The following is a 17,829-nucleotide window of genomic DNA, read 5'->3' as shown; positions in this document are numbered from 1 at the left end:
TGTTTTTCTTCCCTGCTCTGAATCTGAAGCTCATTCGATGGAACCATCCAGAAGCCCTGGAGCCTTTCAAAGCAGGCCTGGCGTCCCTGGCTGGGCCCGCTGGTCTGCCAGGGAGGCCCACGCCGTAGGCACTCCATGCGGGGAGTGAGGGACTCCTTCATCCAGGAGAAAACCACCTCTCTGTTTGCTGCCCGCCCAGCTCCAAACCCACACAGTCCCATCCTGTCCGGGAGGGTGCCCAAGAGACTGTCCCCAGGTCACGTCGATAAAAGTGTTGAGAGAATCCACTCTCGCTGGCAAAACAGGAAGGCGTGGCTGTGATCCCAGCCCAGGGCTTTCACACCGGAAAGCTAGATAAACAAGACCTCGGGCCTGGAAGGGACGGGGGTGGTGCTACTCTGTGTGGACAGGGGATGCGCGGGTACCGGTCAGGATGGGATTTCTCGGGGCAGATGCCGCAGGGAGAGGCGGGGGCGGGACACCACACTCCTTTGTACCCTGCCTTGCAGCCCGAGAGCCCTGGGAGACCTACAGACACAGGCCCGGGTTCCTCATGAGCCTTGTGACCTCAACCGGTTTCATGTCCCCCGAGACCTCTGTTTCTTCGTCTGGGAAATGGGAATGGCCCCACCCACTTGAGGGACTTTCCGCGGGGCTCATGGCACTCGTGACAACAGCCGGGATAGCTGTCACAGAAACGGTGTCCAGTGACGCTCGGTGTGGAGTAGGTACCTTCCTCTCTGTGACAACTCCTCGCCTTGCCTGTTCTCTGGTCCCCCTTGGGCAGCCCAAGGGCCCCAAGTGCATCTCTGACCGCGAGGATCTTGCTTCTCGCAGGAGGACAGGGCACAAAGCCCCGCCTGGACCCACTTGCTTCCAGCTTTGCCACCTCGGGCCAGTTGCTGGAATCCTCTGAGCCTCAGTTTTCCCACCTGGAAGATGGGACTGTTTTCGGCGCCCGCGCCCCCACAGGGACACTCGTGTGCGTAGAGACAGTGACATTAGCTCAGCCGGTGACACTAGGTCTGTGTCCTTTATTCCTCACCGCGGGCCTCTGAGCTAGGCGCTCCTGTCATCCTCATCTCACAGACAACGAGAGGGAGGCACGAACCAAAACAGCTGCCCAAGGGCGTCACCGGAAGTGGGCCCCTCTCTGAGGGGAGAGCTCATCCTTAACTGGGTCTCCGTATAGGAGCGTCACCCGTAGAGCCTTGTCACTAAAGGAGCCCCTGCACATTCGGAGAAACCACGCTTCCCGAGGGTCTGCTCTGTACCGAGGCCTGGGCCAGGGGCTTGAAGTGCTCCCGGCTTGGGGGTGCTCACACATCCCCCCAACCACAGGCACGGGAAGAGCCCGTCTTGCAGACGCAGAGGCGCAGCCACTCCAAGGGTAAGTGACGCCCTAGGCTTCCTCTGGGCGGTCAGCGGTGGGTGGACACGACACCGGGCTGCCTGACCCCAAGGCCCTGCATCACTGGTGCTCAATCCCTCACCTCCGGCCCCTCTCCCTCCCCCGGCTCTGCTCCGGTTTAACAACAAGGTCCCCACCCCAACTGGAGCCCGAATGCCCACCCGTCACCCCGAGCGAAACTCCGCCCTTGTCTTCCTGTGCTCCCCCACCCCCTCACTAACCGGCCCTGCCTTTTCAGGAGCGCCCCTGCCAGCAGAGAAGGTGTGGGAGAGGAAGGGCCCCCCCACCCCTATCCTTTCCAGGTGTCCCCAGGCGGGCCGCTCCTCTCACTAGGCGGTGGGGGATGGGGGGGTCTTCAGGTCTGAAAGGATCCAGTGTCCAGGGCCAGGTGGGCGTGCTCCGTGGCCTTGGCGGAGGCCCACAGGAAGCGGAGGAGGTGTGGAGGACCACCCCCAAGCCGCCGCTTAAAGGGGCGCCTGCCGGCCACAGGGGCGCAGGGAGGCTGCCTTAGCACCATGACGCCCGGGCTGCTCCCACTGCTGCTGCTGCTTCTGGCCGGACCCCCCGCGGCACAGCCCGCTCCCCCGACCTGCTACTCCAGGATGCTGAGCCTGAGCCGGGAGGTCACGGGGGACGCCCAGCGGCTGCAGGCCATGGAGCCCTCGGTGAGTCCCCACCTGCCCTCCGCCCCGCCAGGAGGCTCCGTGCAGACCCAGTCTCCCAAAACGTGCCTTTGGGCCAGGAAAACACACACACACACACACACACACACACACTCTTTTTCTTTTCTGGTCAATGTTTATCTCAAGGGTTTGCATTTTATTCCCATCCTACTAAGTAAGATAACAATGGTTTGCATCTCTTGTGTTTTGACTAGAAGGGAAATCTATCCGAGCCCTCACAAGGTCTTTGTTTGTAAGTTGCCAGCAACAATGAGAGGATCTGTTGTAAAATGAAATAAAAGCTCCCCAAGGAGCCTAGAGCTCCGGACTTGAGGAGGAACACAGAACTAAGCTCATTGCCCTCACCGAGCCTGGCGATGGTGAGCGTGGGCTGAGGGGGTGACCCCCAGAACGGGTCCCTGCCGCAGGACCCTGGGCAAAGCGCTCGGCCCCTGAATCTGTGTGCTGGGCTATGGAGGGGAGGGGGTCGGGTAGAGAGCCCGCCACCCTCTTCCGGCGATGCGAGGGTAAAGGCGTGAATGAGACAGGCTTGCGCAGTGCGCGGGGCGGGGGTCGCCCCGGGAACGTTAGTGCTGTTATCACTGCTGTTTCAACAGGCAGACCCAGGGCACGGTGGGGGCAGGAGGTTCCAGAAGAGCTGCCCAGAGCTGGAACCCGGGCCCCCTGACCGCTTGTCCGGTAGAGAAACAAATGAAACCTCATTAAGAGCTTTGGAAAAATATAAAGTGTCCCTTCACCCAGCGTAAACACTTCAAACAAAATGTAATGTTTCTCAGATGTGGGATTATGATACCCTGACACCTATTTTATTTTATTTTATTTTATTTTATTTTATTTTATTTTAAAACTTAAATAATGTGTATTTTTTTCCCTAGTTATAAAAGGCATATATAGTAGATCCCGCCTCATCCGTGGATTTGCTTTGCGGGGTTTCAGTTACCTGCGGTCAACCGCGGTCAGCCGCGGCCCCAGAGCAGACGATCCCCCTTCTGACGTATGGTCAGAGGGTCAGTCTATTCTAGTATGTTGCTATCATTGTTCTTTCATTAGTAGTAACTGTTAATCTCTCACTGAGCCTAATTTATAAATTAAACTTTATCTGGGCTCGTAACTTATGTGTTGGAAAGCAAATATGATCTATAGGGTTCAGTACTATTTACGGTTTTGTGCACCCACAGGGGTCTTGGCATATATCTCCCACGTATAAGTGGGGCCGGGGGGGAATACTGTGCTTTATAGAACAGTTGGAAAAAGCACAAAGGACAGAGAAGAAAATAAATATCACTTGCCATTCTCCCACTAGCGGTAACAACTGCCATAACATTCTCGTGGATAGTATTACAGCTTTCTGACCATGCATAGGTAATCAAACCCATGCGTGTGTGTGTGTGTGTGTGTGTGTGTAAAATCAGATCAAGGAAGGTGTGTATGGGGTTGTATGGCTGTTGGGAGGGTGGCAGGGAGCCTTCTGTGACCAGCCGATGTTGTGTGTCCGTGGGCATCATGGTAACCCGCATCCCTTCCCGCAGGAGGCGTGTGTGAGGTACCTGCCCAGGCTATACCTGGATATACACGTAAGAGGGTCTTCCTGCCCGGGGGAGGCATGGGGTGGGGAGAGAGCCGTGCAGAAGGGCGCAGGGGCGTGCAACTCCTGTCCCTCTGGCTGCTGACTCCTCCGTGACCCTACCCCTGCTGTCCGTTCCCAGAACTACTGCGTGCTGGCCAAGCTGCGGGACTTTGTGGCTTCGCCCCAGTGCTGGAAAGTGGCCCAGGTGGATGCCTTGAAGGACAAAGTGCGGAAACTGTACACCATCATGAACTCCTTCTGCAGGAGAGTAGGTGGCACTACTGAAAATTCCTTCTCTGCTTGTGATCAGCCAAGATGCTCAGCCCAGGGCTCGTAGAAGAGGAGGGCGGGGGACGGGGGTGCTCCAGAGATGAGGAGAAAGGAGGAGAAACGTTTATGGGGTGCTTTCAGTTCACAAAGCCCTTCCTCTACCATCGCCACCCTTGGTAAGTGACGGGCACTCAGGACAAGGCCGTCCCCTCCATGAGTCACATTGGTGTGGGGACAACATCCAGGGCCATATGCTAAACCTATGAGACAGACTCGGCCAGGAGCCAAAAGGGGCAGGGATGGGAAGAGAAGGCTATGAATTCGGGGAGCTCCGAGCACTGGGGTCAGAGGAGACTTTCCAGAAGAGGGGCTTCAGATGCTCTGTGATAGGAGGCTTCTGGTAGGAGAGGGGAAGGAGGCAGAAAAATGCAGAAAACGTAGAACCCCAAAGCCTGAGCCTGAGCACTAGACGTAGAAAGCAGAGTCGTGTGATCCCCGGGGGCACAGGCTTCCGCATCAGACAGACCTGAGCTCGGGTCCGTCTTCCTGCTTCCCAGATGGGAGCCACCCGTCCCTGCTCTCAGCCACACATTCCCCATTTGTGAACCAGAGACACAATTATGCCCACCGCACGCCATCATTGGAAGGATACTGGTAATAACGACTCCCCAACCATGGGTGCGGGTCGCTGTAGGAACTCCATTGGTCCTGAGACGTTAGCGAAGTGATCACTCAGAGAATTCCTAGCACCAGGCCTGGGCCCAGGGTAAGTTCTCAGGATACACGATTAGCTATTTGGTTCCATTTGTTTGTTCGTGAATCAAAGATTTGCCATGGATTTCCTCCCCACTCCCATTTCCGTCCTCATTCCCCTCTGCCCTTGGTCTGTGGGGTGGGGTGGGGGAAGACAGGGAGAAGATACAATTATAACACAGGATTATTTATATTTCTAATGCAGTATTATTTCACGTTCTTTGGGAGCGTGAAGACGTGGCCGGTTCTCCTCGGGAGAATAAGGGACGGGAAGTTTTCACACAAAAAGAAATAACCGAACAGCCTTTGAAGATAACCAGGAGTCCTATTGTCGTGCATGAGCTCTGGGGCCACATTCGGTAACATTCTTGCTCATTGCACATCTTTTTCAGGATTTGGTGTTCCTCTCCGATGACTGCGATGCCTTGGAATACCCAGTCCCAGTGACCACGGTCCTGCCAGGCCGTCAGAGATAGGACAATCCAGAGAGAGAGCCCAAGGGGACCACAGTTATGTCAGCTGCCCAGACTCGGTGGGCTAAAGCCATGCGTCCTGGCAGGTCTCTCTGTCACTATAGCATAAGAAACTGTCACGTCTCTCCACCTGCTGGAAAGCAAGGTGTGTGCGCCCCCCCCAGAACCTACCTTGAAGACAGAAGTCTTGCTTTCATTTCCGCCTGGTTTTGTCTTGGCCGGATGGTTAGATGCACAAGGATGTGTATTTGATCACTGAGAAGGAAAGGGGAAACCAGCTTCTCTTGTGTGAACATCTAGATTGAGAGCAGGCAAAACAGTAGCTTTGTATTACTGCTTTAATGTAGTACCAGTAAGATTTTTCCTTCTTGATAGGTTTCTGCGTACGTGTAGCCAATCTTCTATTTCTTACCCCCTCCCACCATCAACTTTCATTTTTAAAGAAATTTCACTGCCAAATAAAGTGTATCTGCAAGGTTCGTAATCACACAGTGCTGATGGGAACCACTTTTTCTTTGAAAGGTGATGAAAATCAAATAGACACTGTCTTCACCGGGAGAAACACGTGTCCTGCAGTATTTGTCCAAGGTGGACATGGAATTGTTTATTTCGCGGACTTTCTAAAAGTTGCCGCTCTTCGCGAGGTGCACTGTTCTCCCTCTTTCCATCAAGCATAGTGTTTCTGGGTCTGTTTCAATCCACCTGCATGAATGTCTGTCCTTAAAGCATTGAGACATGCCCACCATATATATTTGGGGGCAGACTGTACCTTGTATCATACCCACAGGTAGTGCGATGTCTGGCACTTACCACAAACACCAGGTCACTGGGTCCTTGACTGCTGCACCAGCAAGAAAAATAAACACGTGAGATTACACGAGACTCAAAAGCTTCTGCACAGCGCCGGAAACCATCAACAAAATGAAAGGCACTTATGGGATTGGGAGAAGATATTTGCAAACCATGTATCTGATAAGGGGTTAATATTCAAACTGAGGAAGGGACTTCTGTAACTCAATGGCAAAACAAAAACAAAAACAAAATGCGAACAAGTAATCCAATTTCAAAAATGGACAAGGGACCTGAATAGACACTTCTCCAAAGGAGACATAAAATGGCCAAAACGAACCTGAAAATATGCTCACTATCACGAGTTATCGGGGAAATTCAACTCAAAACCACAAGGAGACATCACCTCATACCTCTTAGGGTGGTTTTTTTTTTTTTTTTTAATTTTTTTTTCCCAACGTTTTTTATTTATTTTTGGGACAGAGAGAGACAGAGCATGAACGGGGGAGGGGCAGAGAGAGAGGGAGACACAGAATCGGAAGCAGGCTCCAGGCTCTGAGCCATCAGCCCAGAGCCCGACGCGGGGCTCGAACTCCCGGACCGCGAGATCGTGACCTGGCTGAAGTCGGACGCTTAACCGACTGCGCCACCCAGGCGCCCCACTTAGGGTGGTTTTTACCAAAAAGACAACAGGGAAGGATTGGTGGGGATGTAGAGAAAGCAGAACCTTGTACACTGTTGGTGGGAGCGTAAATGGGTGCAGCCATTAGGGAAAACAGTATGGAGGTTCCTAAAAAAATTAAAAGTAGACCTACCAGGTGACCCAGCAATCCCAGGATATATAGCTGAAAGAAACAAAATCAATATCTTGAAGAGATATCTGCACCACGCTGACTACAGCAAATTCACCATAGCCAAGATATGGAAACAACCTAAGTGTCCATCCATGGATGGATGCCTGAAAATGTGGTGTGTGTATGTATGTATATGTACACACACACACACACACACACACGCTGAAATACTATCCAGCCATGAGAAAGGAAGGAAACTTTCCATTTGCAGCAACATGGATAGACCTTGACTTGAGGGCATTACGCTAAGAGAAATTAACCAGACAAAGACAAATACTGTGTGATCTCACTTATATGTGAACTTTTTTGGGAAAGGGGGAGCCTGAATTCATAGAGTAGAATGGTAGTTAGCAGGCCCTGGGGCCAGGGGGTAGATGGGGGAGATGTTGGTACAAGGCTTCAGTTACAAGATGAATGAGCTCTGGGGAATCTAATGCACGGCCTAGCGACCCTAGTTAATAATACTATATTGCACACTTGAACTTCGCTAAGAGTAGGACTTAAGTATTCACACACACACACACACACACACACACACACAGTAATTCTGTGAGGTGATGGATGTGTTAATTAACTGAATTGTGGTAAATATTTTACAAAGTATAACAGGTATCAAATCACCATATTATATATTTTATTTTATTTTTATTTAGACAAGAAGTCTGAGCGATGACACAGAGTACTAGCAACAGGACTTGAACAAAGCAGGGATTTTTCACTCTATTTATTTATTTATTTGGAAGAGAGTGAGAGAGAACAGGGGAGAGGAGCAGAGGGAGAGAGAGAGAATCCCAAGCAGGCTCCATGCTGAGCGGGACTCGATCCCACAACCCTGAGATCATGATCTGGGCCAAAACTGAGAGTCAGATGTTGGACTGACTGAGCCACCCAGGCGACCCTCTATCTTATATATTTTAAATACATACAGTTTTATTTGTCAGTTACACCTCAGTAAAGCGGAAGAAACAAAACAAAAGAAACAAAATCCACTTTCCTTACAAGGACACCAATTATTGGATTAGGGCCCACCATAGTGGAGGATAACCTCATCTTAATTTGACAATATCTGTAAGACCCTGTTTCCAAATAAGGTCACAGTCACACATTTGAGGGGTTAGGGCCTCAACGTGTATCTTTGAGAGATAGGTTTCAACCTACGATAACCATTCTTTTAAGAGAGAACCCCTTCACAGAAGAAAATCATGCAACTATCTCCCTGTCACCACCGCCACCATCTACCACTTCCTGACAGATACCCAGTATTGATGCGTGGCGCCATGCACCCTGCACACGCTTACCAGCTGAACCTTCACAACGATGTCACCCCTGGTTGGGTGTCATCCACCCAGATTTACAGCGGAGGCAACGCACTCAGGTTCAAAGGTGATGTGATTTCCCCTGACAGCTGGCAAGTGGTGACGGAGGCATTCCAGACAAATAGCCAAGTGCTAGAAGCCTTCATTTCGTGGCTCTACTAACCCTTTGCTATTTCTAAGTAGCAAAATAAGCCGTTGAAGACAAGGACTAATTTACGCATTTCAGACATTCATTTGTTTGCTTCTGTCTTCAATATTTACCGAGTGCTTATTTATAAACTCAGCAAATATTGAGATGAAAAGTAAAGAATTCTTCCCCTTTGATTAGCAGAGGAGACCTTTGCAAAATCTAGGAAGATGGCAGAGAAAAGAGTAAATAATTCTGCCTGAGATGGGGCAGAAAGGTTTCTGTAGGGTTCAGAAAGTAAGCAGGCTCTTGAAATGTGACTGGGAGCTTGTTACGCGGAAAGAAAGACGTAGCACAGCCAAAGGCAAGAATGGAGTTGGAGTCAGATGGTTCCAACCCCGACGTGTGGTTGGGGAAGACGAGAAGTCAAGCCGAAGACGCTGTGGGGTCAGAACAGAAATGACTTTCATTACGGGGAGGTCTTCCAGGGACACTTCGGCGGGGTGTCTATCCCACACCAGTTGTATAACCAGGGTCACGTAAGGAGAATTCCTTTCAAGGCGGAGAGACTGGAACCCAGTGGTTGGGAGTTATCAATTCCAGAAGGGATCCTTTTGCTTTGGATTTCAAAAATAGCAAATCAAGGACACTGCTACTCCCACTGTGCGCCAGCCCAACGCCAAGCCAGACGTTAGGGCACCGTCCTTCTCCTTCTTTCTCCACAGCCAACTGGTCAACCCGATCTTCTCCGCATCTCTTGACTTCTCCATTTCCTCTTTACCACCTCAGCATCAGTTCAGAACCTTCTAAGAACACGACACGCAGCCTTTGCTCAAGACTCAGACCGCTGTCGGGTCTCATCCATTATGGGCTCTTTGGGTCCCAGGTCAGAGTCTGGCTGTCACTGGCCCTTTCCCCTGGAGGCTTCCCCATCAGAAGAGATGTTTTTCCTCATGGACTTGTTAATGGTTATGGCTGTGAAAGGAGATTCTGAATGGAGTAAGCATGGCTTGGAGAGTCACCCAAAATAGAGTCGGGAGGGAGTTGAGAGGATATTGAGGAAGCAGGGCGTATTCTCCTCTCCTGTGTGAACTCTCGGAACACCGCGAACTTTTGACTTTGGTCAGTCGCAAGCTCCACCACCTCCTGGAACGCATCCTTCTACTTGGACGCCTGCTAGCCAAAAAGTCCAACGTGTGCTGGATGGTCAGTTTAAAGACTGCCAGCACCAATCATAATTCTTTCAAAACAACTTATGTAACCTTGTGGGTATTGCCTTCCTAAGCCCGCACCACCCCCTCATGGCAGCACACTTGCCGTGTCTGTTGACTCTCTCTCCCGGATTGCAATCCCTAAAACCCCAAATAAATGCTTCTGGTTGTTTTACAGACTCAACATCTTGGTGGACAGAGCCCGTGTGCTGTTTCCTCAACTGACTTCACTCACCTGGGGAAACAAAGCAGAGCCGCTCCTGTGTTGGCTGTGTGTCAGTAGGCAGTTTGCTCAGCCTCTTTGTGCCTCGGTTTTCCCATCTGTGAAATGGGAATGACGTTAATAAAACCTTCATAGGCTTGTTTAGGGGATGATGCGAATTCACGCTTTCAAAGCACTTATCTGGCCCCTGGTAAGGTTTCTACTTACTTCTAATTAGCTCTAATAGCATCAAAAGCAAATACAGGGGCACCTGGGTGGCTCAGTCCGCTAAGCATCTGACTTTGGCTTGGGTCATGATCTCATGGCTTGTGAGTTTGAGCCCCGAGTCGGGCTCTGTGCTAACAGCGTGGATCCTGCTTGGGATTCTCTCTCTCTCCCTCTCTCTGTCCCTCCCCCACTCGCTCTTACTCTCTTTCTCTCTCAGAAATAAACTTTAAAAAAAAAAAAAGCAAATACAGTCGCTGCTTAAGAACTTACGAACTTCTGAAACAATTTTAGAAACGTAAAAACCGACGAACTTTTGCTCATCAGAGTATTTTGCAGTGCAAAAGTCTGAGTACTCCCTCTCCCAAGAAGAAACCACAGTTTCTGATGAACCCTTCTCCTAGCCTCCCTCCCAGACCACACCACTGATGTCCTGACTTCCCCCTCCCTACCTCCAAGTCCCTCTGCCACAAGCCAGAGTGGTGTTTATGAAGCACAAAACCTACTTCCATTATTCTGGGTGCCCCCCCAGGGGCCCCCCATAAGGTACTCCTGATCCCGATCTTCTCTGGCCTCACCCACTGCTCTTCTGCACCACCCCCCGGTACACATACACACACACACGCACGCACACACACACGTTTCCTTAGGGTTTGCGCCTCAGCGTTTCCCAAATGCTGCAAATCTTTTCAGATGCTGAGCTGTCTTGCAAACCTGTAGAATTCTTCCATCCACTCAAGTGCAACTTCTATGAAGCCCTGGTTGGAAGGAGCAACTCGTTTCCGCACGACATCTCGCGCGTGCAATTATTTTATGCTTTTATAGTCATCGCGATCGCCATCAGGCTCCAGCCAGTTGCCCACTTCCTCCTCCTTGTCGTGCTGTCCTTACTTAGGAGCCCGGGACCCCGCCCCCGGGTTCTCTCCCCTCCCACCTCACCGGCCCCGTCTTCCGTCTCCTTTGGGGCTTCCCCTCTCCTCCTCTTGACTCTGCGGCCGTGAGATCCAGACTCAGCCCCCATCCTTCCCTCTCCTTCGTCTGCTCTATCTTGGGGACCATCCTGGTGTCATGGCTGTAGACGCCATCTTTGCTCTGGAAGCAAGAAGCCTGGAGTCAAATTTGGCCCTTCTCCGTCTCACTTAATCGACATCCGATGCATCAAAACTCCCGCTCTCTCTGACTTCCAAATAGACCCAGAATCTGACCACTTCCACTTCTAGCAACCTGGCCCCAAGTCACTCCCATTTACGTCCTATCGCAATAGCTGCTTCCACCCAATAGCCTCATCGAGCTTCCTCTTGGCACGTCGGCCAGAGTGGCCCATTAAAATGCAAGTGGCCTGACACCCTTCTTCCGCTCAGGACCCCTCGCTGGCTCCCCATTTCACTCGGAGTAAAGGCCGAAGTCCTGACAAAGGTCACGGGACCCTTCAGCAGCTGCCCCCACCCCCCTCCGTTGTCTCTCTGGCCTCATCTCCCCTCTGCCAGTGTGGCCTTCAAATGACTTGCGGGCTTTCAATTTGTCCTCACTTTCCTGGCCTCAGCTGGAAAACAGAGTGCCCGCCCCGGAAGACAGTGCTGAGGACTCAGTAAAGTAAGTCACGTAAAGTGCTGAGCGCAATCCTGACATTTAGCAAATACTCAGTAATGCAGCTGTTGTTCCTATTATCCTCACTTTCATCCTGGTCATGATGAACATCACATCCTAGGGGGAAGGGGGGTTGGTACAGACGCAAACTGTGGAGCGCTTCTCCCTTCCATCGACGTGCCTTCTGATTCTGCACGTTCACCTGTGATTTATTGTCCACCCCCCCCCCCCGACCCCATTGTCCTTGCACTACCTGAACAAGCAAATCTGAGCAGGTAACGCACCCACGGACAGCTCATCAGCCGTTCCCCACCGCCCTTGGGATAAAATCCAGCTTTCTTACCTCTAATTCATTCCTTGAACGTTGCGGCCTGACTTCTCACCATCACACCCACAGAACCACTCCTATGAAGCACCCATGGGGCGTCTGGGTGGCTCCGTCGGTTAAGCACCCCGACTTCGGCGCAGGTCACGATCTCGCGGTCCGTGAGTTCGAGCCCCGCGTCGGGCTCTGGGCTGACAGCTCGGAGCCTGGAGCCTGCTTCCGATTCTGCGTCTCCCTCTCTCTCTGCCCCTCCCCTGCTTGCACTCTGTCTCTCTCTCTCTCTCTCTCTGTCTCAAAAAATAAATAAACGTTAAAAAAAATTTAAAACATCTGTGAGCTCCATGCTGTCAAATCCAAGGTCACTTTTTCTTCCTTTTCTCGAAATTCCAGTTAGTCGACATCCACTGTGACATTAGTTTCAGGCATGCAATATAGTGATTCAACCCTTCCATACCTCACCCAGAGCTCATCATGACAGGTGCCCTCCCTGGTCCCCATCACCTGTTTCACCCATCCCCCCACTCCCCTCCCCTCTGGTGACATCAGTTTGTTCTCTGGGGCTAAGAGTCTATTCCTTGGTTCGCCCCTCTCTCTGCTTGGCTGTTCTGTTTCTTAAATTCCACATGGGAGTGAAATCACGTGTTTGTCTCTCTCTGGCTTATTTCTCTTAGCGTAACACTCGCCAGCTCCATCCACGTCATCGCCCCATCCACGTCGGCATCCCTCTCTGCACTTCCTCCCAGGTTCTCATCTGCCCCTGCCACTTTGTCAGCATGTTTACGGCACCCAAACCCACGTCTCCCTCCGCTCAGACTTCCCCTTGAGGCTCAGACTAATTTCCCCAACTACTCTGTTAGCTGAAATCTCCCACGTGGCCCAGAATTAGCTTGTCACCTCTCCTTCCATTTGCCCATGGGCTCTTCTTGTCTCAATAACATGGTCCCGTCCTGCACCATTTGTTTCCACCCAGACCGCAGGCTGGTAAGCTTCTGCACCCAATTCCGAGGTGCATGTGTTGTGTGGGGGGAGAGTTCACACCAACGAGCAGTTCTCTGACATCAGCTGTTGGGGGGCGGGGATGTCACAATTCAACCGAATTCTAAATTTTTTTTTTCAACGTTTTTATTTATTTTTGGGACAGAGAGAGACCGAGCATGAACGGGGGAGGGGCAGAGAGAGAGGGAGACACAGAATCCGAAGCAGGCTCCAGGCTCCGAGCCATCAGCCCAGAGCCTGATGCGGGGCTCGAACTCACGGACCGCGAGATCGTGACCTGGCTGAAGTTGGACGCTTAACCGACTGCGCCACCCAGGCGCCCCATCAACCGAATTCTAACATGAATTCTGTTCTCTCTGCCTGGCTGCCTGCAGGGATATCGGCCTTGCCCTGCCCTCAGGCCAGGACTTACACCTCTGACTCTCCTGTTCTCAGTCCTTCGGACTCGGACTAGAACTACACCACCAGCTTCCCAGGATCTCCAGCTAGACAACAGATTAGGAGACTTCTCAGTCCCAGTCACCTGGTGAGCCATTTCCTGATAATAAAACTCTTTACAGGGGCTTTCGGGTGGCTCAGTCCGTCAAGCATCTGACTTCAGCTCCGGTCATGATCCCGCAGTTCGTGGGTTCAAGCCCTGCATCGGGCTCTGTGCTGACAGCTTAGAGCCTGGAGCCTCGTTCCGATTCTGCGTCTCCCTCTTCTCTCTCTCTGCTCCTCCCCTGCTCACACGCTGTGTGTCTCTCTCTCCCAAAAATAGATGAACATTTAAAAAAAAATACACTGGAGAAGCCTGACCATGTCCTGTGAACCCGCGTTCTCGTCTCCATAATTGTTGCCGGTTCCCTGGGCCAAGGTCATCAGGAGCCCCCATCTGGAGCACTGTCTTCACCTGCCTCCCTACTGGGCTCCCAGCATTCAGTCTTGCCCCTCCCATCCTATTGCCACACAGCAGCCAGAACAATCTGCTTTATTTTACTTTTTTTTAAATGTTTACTTATTTTTGAGAAAGAGCACGACCCGGGGAGGAGCCGAAAGAGAGGGAGACACAGAATCCGAAACAGGCTCCGGGCTCTGAGCTGTCCGCACAGAGCCCAATGCGGGGCTCAAACTCAGGGACCGCGAGATCACCACCTGAGCCGAAGTCAGACGCTTAACTGACTGAGCCACCCAGGCGCCCCAATGTTTATTTATTTTTGAGACAGAGAGAGACAGAGCATGAACGGGGGAGGGTCAGAGAGAGAGAGGGAGACACAGAATCTGAAACAGGCTCCAGGCTCTGAGCTGTCCGCACAGAGCCCAATGCGGGGCTCGAACTCACAAACTGTGACATCATGACCTGAGCCGAAGTCGGACGCTCAACCAACTGAGCCACCCAGGTGCCCCAAGAATAATCTGCTTTAAACATCAATTAGATTGTGTCCTTCCCCTGTTGAAACATGTCCTATGGCTTCTGTTAAAAAAGAAAATTCAATGGAGTAATTTTGTACCTTTAAGTTAAAAAAAAAATTTTTTTTTAATGCTTATTTACTTTTGAGAGAGGGAGAGGGGGAGAGAGAGAGAGAGAGAGAGAGAGAGAGAGAGAGAGAATGAGCAGGGAAGGGCAGAGAGAGAGGGAGACACAGAATCCGAAGCAGGCTCCAGGCTCTGAGCTGTCAACACAGAGCCCGATGCAGGGCTCGAACTCACCAAGGGTCTAAGCCAAAGTCAGAAGCTGAACCGACTGAGACATCCAGGCGCCCCCAACAGAGTAATTTTGAAGACCTAATTGACGTTATTTAACACGGCACCCCATGTAGCAAGTAGATGGGAACCCTGGCGAGCTGTACAAAGTGGAAGGTCTTTATAGGAAGGAGGTTGGGGCAAGGGCCTTATAAGGAAAAGAGAAAGGATTGTTTCTGGAAGATCACCCCCCCGCAACTTAGGAGCCAGGACAGGGGTTTTACTATGCAACTTACCTCCTCTTTCTTTGGGGGATGGAGAAGGCCTGTGAGGGATTACCTCACTGTGCTTAACAGAAAATTCCTGACGGGCAGGTAAAGACCCGTATTTCCGGGGAAGGGTGCTAGCAATTAGGTTAGGTATTAAGCTCAGGTTTAGTGACTTGGCCTGGCCCAAGCAGTGCTATTTTGGGCCTGTGGTTTTCTTTTTAACACTTCCCACTCCGAAGGAAAGTTGAACTGCTCACCTGGGTCTGCAAAAGTCCTGCCTACCCCCGGACGGCCTCTGCCATTAGTCTCCGCAAGGCACCCTGGGGCACTGTGGTTCTCCATCCGGGGCTCACTGGGCTACTTACCTGCTGTGTCTCCCCCACTCGAGTATAAGCTCCAGGAAGGCAGGGACCATGCCATTCTGGGTCACATTTTGTCTCCTGCCTCTAACAGTGCCTGACACTTAGTGGATGTTCCATAACTATAGTTTGGACGTTAATGGATAGTGGATACTGCTCCCCAGGAAGACCAAGAGAGGCCGAGATCTTGTGATTCCAAGTGGTCGGGGTCCATTCTGTCTTCATAAAATAACACACTAGACGCACACGCTCCTAAGCTTCTAGGAGCATTCCTGTCTTCGTTCCTGTTTTCAGGAATGGCTGATTCTTACAGGTTTGGTCAACGTCAAAATCTCAGTAACTCCAGGGACACCTGGGTGGCTCAGTCGGTTAAGCGCTGGACTTCGGCTCAGGTCATGATCTCATGGTTCGTGGGTTCGAGCCCTGCGTCGGGCTCTGTGCTGACAGCTCGGAGCCTGGAGCCTGCTTCGGATTCTGGGTCTCCCTCTCTCTGCCCCGCTCATGCTCTATCTCTCTCTCATAAATAAACATCAAAAAAAATTTTTTTTTAAATCTTGGTAACTCTCTCTCACACACAGTGACACACACAGACCCATATCGTATGGGTGCTTGTTCTCATAGTGCTCTGACTCAGCCCTTCATAAAACAGGACTGTCTGGACCTCAGCCAGCAGTGGAGAGACCGGAACAAAACGTTTATCTCTTCTTCCTGAGAACACCTAAAAGCGTAATCATGGGTTTCGGCTGTCCTGGAGCCCTTGGCCTGCTGAAGCCAGTCCTGCGCCTTCACACCCAGGGGCGATTTAAACCCACAGAATTACTAGGCAAAAATCCTCGGAGATTAAGCCTACCTGATTTGCAAAAGGGCTAATGATGTGAAATTGCCTCCCGCATTTGCAGAACGTTCGGGTCTGTAGACTGTCAGGTCAGGTGTAGAGATCACGGGAAAGAGAAAGGGACTGCCCTGAAATTGATGAGGTGCCGGAGGAGAAGGAAAAAAGAGAAAAGTACAGCACAACCATCAGAAAGCGGGCCAGTCCGCCGTCATCCCTTCCTAGTGAAGGATGTCCATTTCTAAAACGTTCGCGGTCAAGCGCCTAAAACGCAGCTCTACTTTTTCGAGAATTTTCTGGCTGCCGCACAGACAGGGAGACCCACTCTGGTTACAGCTTTTTCATTTTTTTGTCTTGGTCCCAGGGCTCCGCGTCAACCCAGCTCAAGATGCTACGAAATCAGAAGCTGCTCCTTCTTCAGAAGATGGGCTCAGACCACCGCGTTTCTCACAGCGCAGTGAGCTTCCTCTGGCCCCCGTGCTACGGACATTCTGATGTTGGGAATCGCTCAGCCCAGAGAGGAAGGATCTGGAATTGCGCTCTGACATTGTCCACTGATGCTCCGAGAGGCTCTCAATTCACTCACTGATGTGCCTGACGTCTTCAGCACGTGGAGAACTTTGCAATTGACAAAACATTCCCGTGTCTGATTTTCCCTTTGTTCGCTTCAGTCCTTATGCCGACATCGGCGAATGGGTGGATGAAGATATTTGTCTCCATTTACAGATTCAGAAGCAAAGCTTCAATTAAGTACCACTTACACCCACCAACATGCCTAACATTTTAAACTCTGACAACACCCAGCCTTGATGAGGCCGCAGAGCAGCTGACATACCGCTCACGGTAGGGGAGACCTGCAAAAATGATTTGGCATCACCTAGGAAATTTGAAGATGCACATGACCCGTGACCCAGCGATTCCAACCCTAGAATATATCCTAGAGATACTCTTGCACGTGTGCCCCCAACAAATATGCCTAAGGATGTTCATGACAGGATGGTTATGGAACATCTTGGAAGCAATGCAGAAGTGCATCTGTGGCAGAACAGATAAATAAGTGGTTGGGGTCCTTTAATGGTAATGACAATCACTACATCCCAGTGGCGTGTAATTACACAGCTGATTCTAGGTACACAACATTGAGGAGCAGAAAACATGTGGTACGATTCATTTATGCTAAGAACAAAAATAGGCAAAACCTAAAGGCTATTTTGTGGGATAGCAGCATATGGGATAAAGCTTTAAAGAATTTCAAGAGAGTGTTTAGAACAAATCAGGACAGGAGCTAATCCCCCCTGAGGAGCGGAGGAAGGGGACGGTAGGATAAGGATGATACAGAGGGCTTTGAAAAGAATAGCGTGCTTTTTCTTCAACTAAGCGGTGGGTTCCCAGGGGTCCAATATTTTGTCACTCTTCAGAAACACACACACACACACACACACACACACACAACTTTGTCAATAATGAATAAAGAATAAAAATAAATAGCATTCACATAAAACATCTAAAAATAATTGGAAAGTACAATTAAAAATCAACCCCATTCAGGCACCTGGGTGGCTCAGTCGGTTAAACGTAAACGTCCGACTTCGGCTCAGGTCATGATCTCGCGGTCCGTGGGTTCGAGCCCCGCATCGGGCTCTGGGCTGACAGCTCAGACCCTGGAGCCTGCTTCAGATTCTGTGTCTCCCTCTTTCTCTGTCCCTTCCCCACTTGTACTGTCTCTCTCTCTCAAAAATAAATAAACATTAAAAAAAATCAACCCCATTTACAATAGCAGCAAAACCCTAAGGTATCAATATAAGAAACCATGTTTACAAACTCCCAAAATGACCCACACAAAGGGAAGCACAGAGGCACTCTGCCTATGCTCTCAGCCTTTTAGGAAACATGGAGCCCTGCCTTTGGCCCCATTCAC

At 50.9% G+C, this 17,829-nt stretch overlaps 1 protein-coding gene and 1 long non-coding RNA gene across 2 annotated transcripts; one reads left to right on the top strand and one right to left on the bottom strand.

The window, feature by feature from the left end:
• Nucleotides 1-1,884: 1,884 nt before the first annotated feature.
• On the top strand, nt 1,885-5,644 carry CYTL1 (cytokine like 1). Its single transcript, XM_043572986.1, has 4 exons — nt 1,885-2,076; nt 3,624-3,668; nt 3,801-3,929; nt 5,077-5,644. Exons 1-4 carry the CDS (start codon nt 1,927-1,929, stop codon nt 5,158-5,160), a joined length of 408 nt encoding a protein of 135 aa, XP_043428921.1. The 5' UTR covers nt 1,885-1,926; the 3' UTR covers nt 5,161-5,644.
• A 1,992-nt stretch (nt 5,645-7,636) lies between these two features.
• Nucleotides 7,637-11,976, bottom strand: LOC122479056. The gene is made up of 3 exons (XR_006296220.1): nt 11,812-11,976; nt 9,690-9,775; nt 7,637-9,416 (listed from the first exon to the last, which is right to left on the bottom strand). It is a non-coding gene; the product is annotated as an uncharacterized LOC122479056 (long non-coding RNA).
• Nucleotides 11,977-17,829: the final 5,853 nt, after the last annotated feature.

Source organism: Prionailurus bengalensis, chromosome B1 (assembly GCF_016509475.1).
Source record: "Prionailurus bengalensis isolate Pbe53 chromosome B1, Fcat_Pben_1.1_paternal_pri, whole genome shotgun sequence".
Taxonomy (NCBI): Eukaryota; Metazoa; Chordata; class Mammalia; order Carnivora; family Felidae; genus Prionailurus; species Prionailurus bengalensis.
This window is presented reverse-complemented; position numbering and strand designations above follow the sequence as displayed.